The sequence below is a fragment of the Lipomyces doorenjongii genome (genome assembly GCF_038497915.1).
Source record: "Lipomyces doorenjongii strain NRRL Y-27504 unplaced genomic scaffold V1508scaffold_13, whole genome shotgun sequence".
Lineage (NCBI taxonomy): Eukaryota > Fungi > Ascomycota > Lipomycetes > Lipomycetales > Lipomycetaceae > Lipomyces > Lipomyces doorenjongii.
In genome coordinates this window covers 260,553-271,592 of record NW_027118080.1, presented here as the reverse complement: position 1 = coordinate 271,592, position 11,040 = coordinate 260,553, and the positions used below count along the sequence as shown (strand labels likewise).

The 11,040-nt window shown below is 47.5% G+C and overlaps 6 protein-coding genes across 6 annotated transcripts; 2 read left to right on the top strand and 4 right to left on the bottom strand.

Annotated features, from left to right (window-relative positions):
* The first annotated feature begins 732 nt into the window (after positions 1–732).
* On the top strand, positions 733–1,861 carry V1508DRAFT_438319 (uncharacterized protein). The gene is made up of 2 exons (XM_066942172.1): positions 733–1,030; positions 1,078–1,861. Exons 1-2 carry the CDS (start codon positions 797–799, stop codon positions 1,438–1,440), a joined length of 597 nt encoding a protein of 198 aa, XP_066797108.1. The 5' UTR covers positions 733–796; the 3' UTR covers positions 1,441–1,861.
* On the bottom strand, positions 1,664–3,187 carry V1508DRAFT_413892 (CDP-alcohol phosphatidyltransferase-domain-containing protein). Its single transcript, XM_066939850.1, has 4 exons — positions 2,989–3,187; positions 2,689–2,883; positions 2,482–2,594; positions 1,664–2,429 (listed from the first exon to the last, which is right to left on the bottom strand). The coding sequence occupies exons 1-4, from the start codon at positions 3,110–3,112 to the stop codon at positions 2,157–2,159; spliced, it is 705 nt and encodes a 234-aa protein (XP_066797107.1). The 5' UTR covers positions 3,113–3,187; the 3' UTR covers positions 1,664–2,156.
* Positions 3,188–3,350: 163 nt separating this feature from the next.
* Positions 3,351–4,504, top strand: V1508DRAFT_413891 (aminotransferase class IV-domain-containing protein). The gene has a single exon (XM_066939849.1). It carries the CDS (start codon positions 3,516–3,518, stop codon positions 4,326–4,328), a length of 813 nt encoding a protein of 270 aa, XP_066797106.1. The 5' UTR covers positions 3,351–3,515; the 3' UTR covers positions 4,329–4,504.
* On the bottom strand, positions 4,386–6,873 carry V1508DRAFT_413890 (nucleophile aminohydrolase). The gene is made up of 4 exons (XM_066939848.1): positions 6,597–6,873; positions 6,430–6,542; positions 4,992–6,136; positions 4,386–4,938 (listed from the first exon to the last, which is right to left on the bottom strand). The coding sequence occupies exons 1-4, from the start codon at positions 6,643–6,645 to the stop codon at positions 4,524–4,526; spliced, it is 1,722 nt and encodes a 573-aa protein (XP_066797105.1). The 5' UTR covers positions 6,646–6,873; the 3' UTR covers positions 4,386–4,523.
* An 88-nt stretch (positions 6,874–6,961) lies between these two features.
* On the bottom strand, positions 6,962–8,972 carry V1508DRAFT_413887 (quinon protein alcohol dehydrogenase-like superfamily). The gene is made up of 2 exons (XM_066939847.1): positions 8,895–8,972; positions 6,962–8,842 (listed from the first exon to the last, which is right to left on the bottom strand). Exons 1-2 carry the CDS (start codon positions 8,908–8,910, stop codon positions 7,044–7,046), a joined length of 1,815 nt encoding a protein of 604 aa, XP_066797104.1. The 5' UTR covers positions 8,911–8,972; the 3' UTR covers positions 6,962–7,043.
* A 156-nt stretch (positions 8,973–9,128) lies between these two features.
* Positions 9,129–11,003, bottom strand: V1508DRAFT_413884 (iron permease FTR1 family-domain-containing protein). The gene is made up of 2 exons (XM_066939846.1): positions 9,679–11,003; positions 9,129–9,631 (listed from the first exon to the last, which is right to left on the bottom strand). Exons 1-2 carry the CDS (start codon positions 10,526–10,528, stop codon positions 9,336–9,338), a joined length of 1,146 nt encoding a protein of 381 aa, XP_066797103.1. The 5' UTR covers positions 10,529–11,003; the 3' UTR covers positions 9,129–9,335.
* Between the last annotated feature and the right edge of the window lie 37 nt (positions 11,004–11,040).

Here is an 11,040-nt window from a genome sequence, read left to right as displayed (position 1 = left end):
ATCTGTATACAGGCTCTGACTTCTTTGCGCCTGGTAGAGAGTGGAGCGAACCTCGCCGCATTGACGTCGGCACTGCTCAAATGAACGATTTTGAGCACTGGAAGTCTGGCAATATCCGGATGGTAGTATGTCGTTTGATGCAGATTTATATCTGGATAAACTCAGAAGCTCCATGGAGATGACAGCAGAAGAACGATAATAGGAATTTATGTGCCTCAAGATTATCTGTCCCGAAGTAGGGACTTCATGTTTTCATGAAATCACTAGTGTCAGAGTACAAGTTACATTCTCGCGAGAATAAGAATTTCTTAGTACATTTACGTTCAGTTCAGCGTTCCGTAAGGCCTTGCGGTCGTGTATACATCACCTACTAATCTCAACAGTGGATAGCAAAGATAGAGTATTTTAGAGTATATTATACGATGAGTGAGGAGCTTGAGCGGTCTTTATTTAGACCCTTCTCTTCCAGCGCTATAGCCATCGGCCTTCATTCAACCAAAAAACGCAATGCTGGCATCGACCTGAATGCCTGTGCAATACTCTTGGAGGGTGATTTTTGGGGCTGCGGCTTTAGCTGCAAGCAAAATTTAATTGGGCCCAAATTCAAAATGCGAAAATTAATTGGGACCCCAATTTTTGGAGCCCGTTAAAGACTCTCCATATTGTCACCGCACCCTAACCCTTAATCATTATTAGTAAGACAATGCGTTCAATCAGCAATATCAACCTTGCCTAGTAACCGGTAAATGCCGATTTGCCAGCAGATGTATACGGGATTGATGGGCCTGTCTTGAAAATGTCGTTCTCCAATGCGCCAAAGTCATCTCGCCTACGGCGATTTCCTATTGTTGCTGGTATCGTCGCGGCAACAATGGTGACGTCGTTAGCTTATTATTATTTGTCTGAACCAATATCACAGTGGTGGAACACAAGTTCGCAACAACCAGACGCATTAGTGGATACTACTGAGGTCAAGGCTGCGACGAAGCGTAGTGGAAAGCGGAAAAAAGTGGCTCTTATTATCTCTGAGGTACACGCACAGGGCATATCGTCTAGCAGACTGCTAATCATTTATAGACATTTACTAATCGAAATATATTGTCGCCGTCCACACAAGAAGTCGTTGATCTACTTATAATATACCCGACAAATCTCTGCGCAAGTTCATTGCTCCCATCAGTGGAAGAATTACAGCGGGCGTATGTGGCTCATCCGACACACGTGTTTGAGGTGTCCAAAGCTGAGTCTGTCAAGCCGATTTTACGACACATAGCCTTGGACGGAAACGACCCAATTACTATTGTTGTTGCGGACGGAAACGTGGATCTTTTTAAGGGCGATGAAAGCATTGCAAAGTATGTCGGTGATGTCGTGGCGATTACTGGATCGCCGGACGATGCTGAGAAACAATGGAGGAAATCTATCCTAGGCATATCGTGATCTCCACAAGGGTGGAGGTAATTACCAATCACCGCTTTCGTCACGTGCGTTGTACCTTTACCAATGCAAGAAGCGAGACGAGAAACTTGTAAGCAGACATGCTCATGATACCTTGTACTGGTATCATTACATCGATGGTCACTCTTTGCATTGTCCCCCGGGGACAATGGCCGGTCCGCTGCTCGTCTGGCGGTTCTATGGTGGTCAGATAGTACTTGTATGACAGGGAGCTCAATTTGTATCTATTGAAACAGGAATAATTTTATAGAGACTTATTTACATAACAATATGAATTAATACCATTAACAGCAATTAGATCGTAGTTATCAGTAGATCATGGTACATATGAAAATTGAACAAAGCGAAAATTATAATATGAAATACATGACCCAATGTTGAATTGTTGATAACAAGAGAAGTTAAATGATTCGCAAGCCTATAATAATTTTAATTTCTCTAATCCCATCAAGCTATTCGTACCCTACTTTCGGGTAACTCCCACTTGAAACTCCATTTCATGCACCGCAAATAAACAGTTGATACTGCATATCTCCAATATTAAAAGTGATCAGTACTGGTCCTGCCACAGTCTTGCACGTGCACGCGATTGGAACACATGATCACCGACAAATGCTACAGCCCATTGCACCAAAACTTCACATGTCGTCGCATCCTCGTGTCTATCAACATACGCAGTCTCTAAAACTTTCTAGACCTTACTTGTTTTTTGCACTCCCGGCGGCCAACTTGCCATTACGCTCCTCCACGTCAACCTGAGCTAAAACTTGTGCAGCCTGAACCATCTGGATGACATTAGTAACCTGCTTGCCGAGCCAGATCGGGAATGTCACGACCGCCATGATAGTGGCATAAGAGAGCGGAATGCCGTAAACAGATCCAAGATATGGCGGAGTGGCTGGTGGAAAACTGTACAAGTAAAGTGCAACGAAGAACAGTTCATTAGCGGCGCAGAAAATGAAGAGGACGCGCTAAGACTATTAGCAAATTTGCGGCTTCACAGTCGAATTTCAGCTGACTCACTGTGTTGGTGTAATATAGGTTTAAAAACCATCCTCTCTCTTTTCCGACCTTCTTGTGACTCTGCTGACCACTGCCGAGCATTGCGACCATATGCATATAATGCGATGCCAAATCTGCAATCTCGTAAGCCCTACACACTATCTGGTGCAATCACCAAGATTCCACGACAGCTCCAACTGGTACCAACTACGAATTATCTGTACGTACCTAAACTAATCAACAGCTGGTAGAAGATAGCCCAGTTAGGATACCTCGAAGACAAGAAGCAAATGAGGCAGGAGGTTGTGCAGCGATCAGTGACCATATCGAGAATGGCACCGAACTTCGTGGATTGATTGAATTTCCGAGCGGCTGCCCCGTCGAATGCGTCTAGCAAGCATGACACTACATAGAGCCAAGTGCCTAAGTGACCAATTAATACTTGTATTATATATCTGTCTCTTCTACCGAGTAATACATATCGACTGTCAAATTGGAATGTAGACGTTCAACGAAGTGGACACATACATATCTTCGGATGGTACCTCATGACGGCCAGCGACCCCAGTGCGAGAACGACGCGGGCATATCCGATGAGATTAGGAATGAACAGAAAAATAGTCGTCGTAGTAATCGGTTTCTGATCAGCCATCGTGAACAACGCGACTGTTGGTGGTCTTCAAATCGAAGCGTCGCGGTAATATCCTAGGACTGCGGATGATTTGGCTGGTGGCGGCTGCCCTTCGAGCAAGCGAGCCGGCTAACTTCGACTCAAGTGCAACAGCGTGTATGCACTTACACCGATTCGGCCCCGCCGAAATGCCGATTACGCCGTGGTCCATATAACGATAAGCCGACAAGTACGGTTGGTGACTGATGTTTATCGTAGAATTGTGCCAGATCTGTCTATTCTTTAATAGTCCTTATTCATATCTGCCGGTTACCAATTAATGTCTTAGAAGACCGCGGGGTTTGGCTCATAAAGCAAACTATCAATTAACTAGCAATTCATACATTAATTCAGCAACAAGTGTCAACTATTTAATTAATACGCAATGGCAGAGTCCGACCCAAACTTCTGCGTAACGTCGGCTATTAGGTACGACCCATCGCTACTCTTCTCGGCGTCTCCGTCGTCCGTCGGTCCAGAACAGTTCGCAACATGCAAAGCAGACCTTGATCCCCGGCTATTTTTTCTATTCCCACGACACGTCTCTCGTTTAAATGCAGCACATGAATACTTTTGGCCCGACATATCGAAAGCGAAAGGTCAAGTAGTGACGCCTGAGGCATTGCTAACTGCCCTGTATTTTGCAGTCGGCGAACCATATAAATGTTGGCGATTACGGACGTCTGTGTCCAAGGCTGGCCATATCAAAGTTGAAGCAAACGAGGTTCCCCCCCGCAGTGATTTATTTTCTGGGTTGAGGGACGACACAAAGCCAGAGACGTCGTGGGTCGTCTACCTGGATTCGGAAAGGACACCGCAGACATCAATCACGATGTTCAAGACCTCGAATCGAGACCCGTATAATGCAGCCAGGGAACGCGTTCTACCACCCGGATTGCCACTCAGCGCGAGGGTCGAAGTGTTGCTCTTCAATGAGAAGGATCAAGTAACAGAAGGCAGTCTCACAAATGTGGCATTCTGGAGGAATGGGGAATGGATAACGCCGTCGAGCAATGTAATCGGCGGCTTGCGCGGCTCGGTCAAAGCTGAGCTGCTAGATAGAGGGCTATTACGGGAGATGAAGGATGACGAAGCGTTATTGAGGGATAGCATTCAGCAAGGCGAAAAGGTGTTGTTGCTAAATGGCATTCAAGGAGTTACATGCGGATATGTCAGACTGGGTCCCTATCGCGACTAATTTGGGTTTCGAGACCATTATCCATTACCTTGGGTATGCAAATCGCTATATCTCATGTAAAATCAAAAGCTCATTATTACATCATATTTGTGATGATCTAGACATTAAATGTGACAATTTGTCTGTACATATGGCATTGAGAATTACTTTTGTTAACAACCAAAACCAAAAAAGCCACCTCTCTTCATTGTGCAATTAGTCATAGTATGGGTACGACGCACCATCTCCACGCGGATCACTACCAGCGCTGTGGACGGTGATACCATTATCGAGCTTCTTAAGTCTAATAAACTGGCCGCGGCCGAACAAGGGGTCGTATTGCTTCTGCCATGTGATTTCGTGGCCCAACTTCTTGAGCTCCTCGACAACAGCGGAATCAATGTCGCCTTCGATGTTGACGTTTGTGAGGGTCTCTCCGTCGACGACACGCCCTGGAGTGATACAGACACGAGGGGAGTCAAGAGATTTCTGTTCATCAAGACCAAAGATAGAATGGTTGAGGAGCACCTGGAGATGGCCTTGTGGTTGCATGAAGCCACCCATAACACCGTACGCGGCATAGATCTCGCCATCCTTAGTCAGCATGGCGGGAATAATAGTATGGTATGGTCTATCGAATAAGTTAGCAGGCAATTAAAAAAAAATATATAGTACAAAGCTCACCTCTTGCCACCCTCCAAGCAGTTGAGAGCAGTTTTGTCCAACACAAAGTTGACACCGCGATTGAGGAGTGGGAAACCAGACTCCTGAGGGACGATACCGGTACCAAAGAGACCAGCGACGGAATTAATGAAAGAGCAAGCATTGCCATCCTTATCGGTAACAGACAAGTAAACGGTATCCGAGTCGTTCGCTGTCTTAGCGAGACCAGGAGCGTACTGAGGTTTGGCCTTGGCTGGATTGAACTCAGCAGCACGCTTCTTGAGGTAGGACTTGTCGAGCAGCTCTTTAACGGGAACCTTGACCCGCTCAGGGTCTGCAACGTACTCCTCTCCATCGCGGAACGCGATCTTGAGAGCTTCGATGACCATATGGAGGTATGGAGCGGAATTGTGAGCCCACTCCGATGGAGGAGGGACAAGCTTGTCCTCAATCAACTCTCGGATGACACCGACGGCGATCTGGGCAAGAAGACCCTGTCCAGTAGGTGGGCATTCCCATAGAGTGAGACCATTGAAGTCAATCGAGATCGGCTCTACGAAGGTTGAGGTGTGCGACTTCAGGTCGTCAAGGGTCATGACACCACCCTTCTCTTGGACAATCTTGACAATGCGCTCGGCAACGACGCCCTCGTAAAATCCGGCCTTGCCGTGCTTGGCAATCTCCTTGTATGTATTGGCTAGGTACTTGTTGACCCAGAGGTCACCAGTCTTAGGAGTGGAGCCGTCTGGCATGAGCATGTCCGTGCCGTAGGGAGAGTTGGAGGTAATGATCTGGTATCCACGGTACCACAGGCTGGCGGAGATCTCACTGATCGGCACGCCGAACTCAGCATACTCGATAGCAGGAGCAAGCGCATCCGCGATTGTAATTTTGCCAGAACCCCAGGCCTCTAGAGCGTCAACCCAAGCCGCAGGGCCACCGGGCACGGTAACGCAGTGGACCGAATTGGGGGGGAGTTTGTGGCCGGTGATACCTTTTGACGCGAGGTAATCGATGTTCAAGGCAGCAGGCGCACGGCCGGAACCATTTAGACCCTTGAGGGTGTTGTCCTTTGCGTTGTGGTAGAGAGCGAAGACGTCACCTGCTGGAGAAACCATGTGAGGCTCTAGGACGGTGAGCGCAGCAGCGGTAGCGACAGCAGCATCCTGTTTAAATTAGCTCTTGAATTCCTGTATCGAACTCCAACAGTCCACGCAGAAAAACACGCGCGCGAACAGATGGTGACGGCGGCGCCTAGCAGTTCACACAGTACTCTATAGATGCAATTGACAACCGAGTAATGGAGACTGCTAGAAACAGTCGTTACCACTAATATATCAACTGACTCCGCGAGACGTCGTCGAGCCTGCGACAGAGTTGGGCACGCGCCGATAAGACAGCTTCGGCACATGAACATCGGGTAACAGAGCACCAGACACAATGACAATAAAATACATACAACCGCATTGCCACCCATTCTTAGGATCTTCAGACCGGCGGCCGCAGCCATCGGCTGCGTGCAGGAGACAATCCCCCTGGTCGAGTGAACGACCGACCGTCTCGAGCTAAACTCTTCATAATCGTCAGTCGGGGCGATTGGCAGTCATATAATTAGCAGTAACTTACTGAGCTCTTTCGAGTCGTCGATTTCGAGGTATTGCTGGTCGATAGACATGCTCGATAACCTGTCGAGATATGTTGAATTTTACAAACGAGAGTGCTTGAGGGAAGTGTAGAGCTAGGTGGTGGATGTCGGTTACGAATGACTGTAACTAGTCCCGGCGAGGACTGGGACGGCCGCCGGGCCGCGCTACGAACGTCAACTGTCAGACCCATAGCAAATACTTTACTTAATTTGCTACTTGGTCGAGGCGTGTGCGCAATAGTCATTCGCCCATAAGCTCCACGGCCTAAGCACAGGATACAGAGATAAGCAGAAATGCATAAGTCACAAGTCACGCAGCGATCACATACTCGGCTTCTCCGTCAAAGTCCGGGGAACCAATACGAATACGAGGCACATGACATTTAACATATAGTAGTTATTCTAGAGTCTATCCAAACATCTATAATCTACAGACTAACATTCCACCACTTGACACACGCGTCCGCTCCAATACTGACAATCTTGTCGTCTCCAGCCCAAGCCACGCCGTTCACACCATCCTTATGCGCTCCCAATGTCTTCACGTTCTTCGCCGGCTTGTCCACGCTGTAAACAAATATATTTGTATCTAATCCTCCGGTCACCGCATACTTTCCATCTGCCCGCCATTCGATGCTTGTCACGCGCGCAGTATGGAACGCCCATCGCGTGGTAACGATACTACCGTCAGTGGCATTCACGACTGCTATCTTACCAGTCGAGTCGCCGACGGCCAACAGCTGTCGTCCCTGGTCATCGATGCGTGGAGAAAAGGCCAATGCACTAACAGAGGCGCGCGACGGTGGGATATTTGTCGATACGGTCTTAAGATCAGGCACGGTCAATAACGTGACAGAGCCGTCTTGCGCTCCGATGGCAACAAATGAGTCTGAAGCGCACACTGAAGTAATCGAGTTGCGTTTATATGTAGATACGGATATCAATTCGGTCGTGTGTGTATAAACCGCGTCCTCAGTCGCAAGAACAAGATACTTGCCAGCGACAGCAACTCCTTTTGGCTGCGACGGCGCCGACAGTGACAGCGATGAGAACTCGGTCCCTCTAACAGCCTTGACTGTGTCATCCCACCCAGCTGTATATATAATTCCGCCGGCCTCAACTATGCTAGTGACGAGATTACGGTGTCCTGAACCCGCGATCACAGTTGAATTGCCTGTCGCAATATCCCACTGTACCAGCCGGCCATCATAGCTGCCAGTGTACAACGTCTTTCCATCTGAAGCGACCTTCAATGAAGTAATTGCTTTTTGGTGCCCATAAATAGTCTGTGTAGGCGTCGTCTCTCCAGCCGACAGGTAGTAGAGATCTCCAGATAAAGAGACAGCAACGAGCTTGGTCGAGGATGTGAAAGTGACTCCCACTAGATGCTCACCCGTAACCACATCCCAAGTATACAACTCTTCAATACCCGTATCCTTATATGTCCACAACTTGACTCTTCCATCTGTCGACGCAGTAGCAAATACCGGCGTGCCATCCTCTTTCTTCCCTGCCGCAACACAAAGAATACCACCTGCATGGGCACCATCGACCTTCGCGAGCACATCACCTTCCCGACCATCATACACTACAATCTTTCGGTCCATCCCGACACTAATTACATACGCACCATCAACCGCAAACTTCACGTCCGTCGCAAAATTCGTATGCTCGCCGCGCACTGACTTCGCGAATCTAAACGGCGGGCCCGTCAACCATACCATCGCACTATCATCAGCAACAGTGGCCGCCCTGAATGGGCGGACACTTCGGATGTCTACTGCATTGATCTGCGCGGAGTGTCCCGCAATTTCGCCGACGCTATTGCCGCTGTCGAAGGTAAAGCAATGGCCGTATCGTTCTTTACCGTCGCCGACCGCGATGATGCGTTTGCTGTCTGAGTCCCACGCGAGGTCGTTAATACGGCCGGAAATAATGGCGAAGTTGCTTTTCACAATTTCAGGATCTTCGGTCGTGGACGACGAGTCGAAGACCTTGACGGTACCTGAAATGTCACCGGAAGCAATGTAATACCCCGACGGCGAGAACTTAGCGACACTAGTCGCCGCAATGTGGCCAGCAAATTGAGTAGATGAAGAAGGATTTGAAAGCGAACGAAGGTGGATCGACTTGTTACTGGGATACACTAGCCGATCAGATCGAGGGTCGTAGGAGATGTGCAATGGTACGCCCTTGGAAGTTGACGGCAGTGCCGCCCAAAGCGATTCTGCGAGGTTAGCCTAACCCTAGTTGACAGTAAATAGAAAATAAATACGTACCCCTAGTAATCGACATTGTAGCAATTGAGTAATAGTAACGAAAGGTGGAATGATATCGGGTGGTGGAATTGTTAGACGCCAGCCAGTAATCCCGAGGTGAGAACAACGTCAACAGATTACGTCTTATGGAGACCCTAGCCCTGAAGTTTTGGAGTTAGAGTCAGATGCGGTGCGGCTGTTTTATTACAGGCAAAATATAGTTCCCAGATAGTGAACATATTGAACAAACCAAATATCAGACTTAATGTAAATCGGTTGAACTGATATCTAACATACATGCGCAGTACATCTACCCCAAACGCCTACTAGAATTACTACCACAGCTTGCAGTACAGAACGGACGAGACATCTGAAATAGTATACCGCAAAAGTTAGTCATCACACTCTCTATAACACGCATGCTATAGAATATAAAATTGTAAACCAGAAATCGTGAGATTATCACGACCTTGCACTGAGCGATTCTCCACAGCTAGATGACGACTCTGCAACAATTTCAATTTCTTCGTCAATTAAACTGCTCGACGACTCATCCCCCATCTCATCACTGTTGTCTGAATGAATACCAATTAAATGGTACCTCAAGTCGGTGTGGTTACGGCCAATATCCTTTAATTTCACAAATGGTAAGTGAGCGTAGCTTTCTCTAAATGCCAAAAGGCACACTGCTATTATTACGCCTAGCCAGTAGAGGTTATACGAAATTACGGAACCGTATGTCGCAGAGTTCTGCCATCCTGCAGATATGTATTAGCATCGCATGTACGAAATCATAAGTACGTACCAAGAAGAGCCTGGAAGATCATCCACCAGTCGTCGGTCAACGGATTGCAGCAATTCACATGCCATACGCTCTTTCGAATATTGTAAGATCCAGGACCACTACCAGTTTCCGCGACATCCCCGCCAACAAGCTGCGACCACTGATAATTCTCAAAGTACCAAATCGCACGAGAAATTAACCCCGCGGCAACTAAGTATAAGAAGCATGTCGAGATGGTCAAGAAGACTTGGATCTTCACGCGATTTCCTCCTTTGTAAATAAAATATCCGACACCAGCGCCACACAAGAAACCCGCGAAAACTGATAGTGGGATGGACGATGGCGGAGCGGAAAGCGACACACCACCAATGAACACAATAGCCTCGATACTCTCGCGCAACACCGTGACAAGAGGGAGCAGACCCATGGCATATTTGCTTGAAAGAGAACGCATCGAGTTATTCCCGCTGTGAGCAAGCGATTTTGCCAACTTTGCACGCCATTTTTCACGCATTTTGTTCAGCCTCAGCATCGCTAGTCCCATGATCGAAATGAGTACACTGGCGAGCGTGCAGAACACACATTCCCATATATCCTCTGTCGCACCCCAAATGTCCATTCCAAGTTTATACCAAGCCAAAATGCAAGCGCAACCTAGGACCAAGCATATCGTGAATCCTAACCCGGAACCGATCCACACTTGACGGACTAATCTGTGATAGAGCCATGCATCTTGGGATGATCCGCCGACGCTTTGCTTAAGGAATGTGAGCAGTACTGAAATAATTATTGATACCTCGAGTGTTTCACGGAAAAGACTAGATAATAGTGTGTGAATAAAATGTCGACGCAGGGATATACTAGAACACATGCATGAAATACACAGAGACGTCAAAGTAGCTGTTACCACTGTTTTGGCTGTTACCACTGTTTTCAGCCATTTGTCACGCTATCAGTGGGCCCCACTCATAGACGTGTAAAATAGAACTATCTAGAATAAGAAATGATAATATATGATCAGTGTTGATAACAAGAAGATCTATTCGTTGATGCAGCTATTGCCGCGCGTTTCTGTTATTTTGAATTGTCCGTCCGGATAGACAGTAGATTCCGCTTTTCGCCCTTACCCTCTGGCCGGACAGAGCTAACATTGGTTGGACGCCAGCTGACCATACAGAGGGACAATTGCTTTAGTATTGATATAAAATCGATGGTAAATTATAATAGCCGGTTAATTGTTTCTAGTCCCTATCACAATAGTTTACAATAACGTATGCTCTCTCAAGACAGCTGCAGCTGCCGAATGGCCCCTGCATATATGCGAAAGGGGTAGGATTTCGGGTAGGTTCTTGATCATGCCGCGTGTCAAAGCAAGACCTTAAT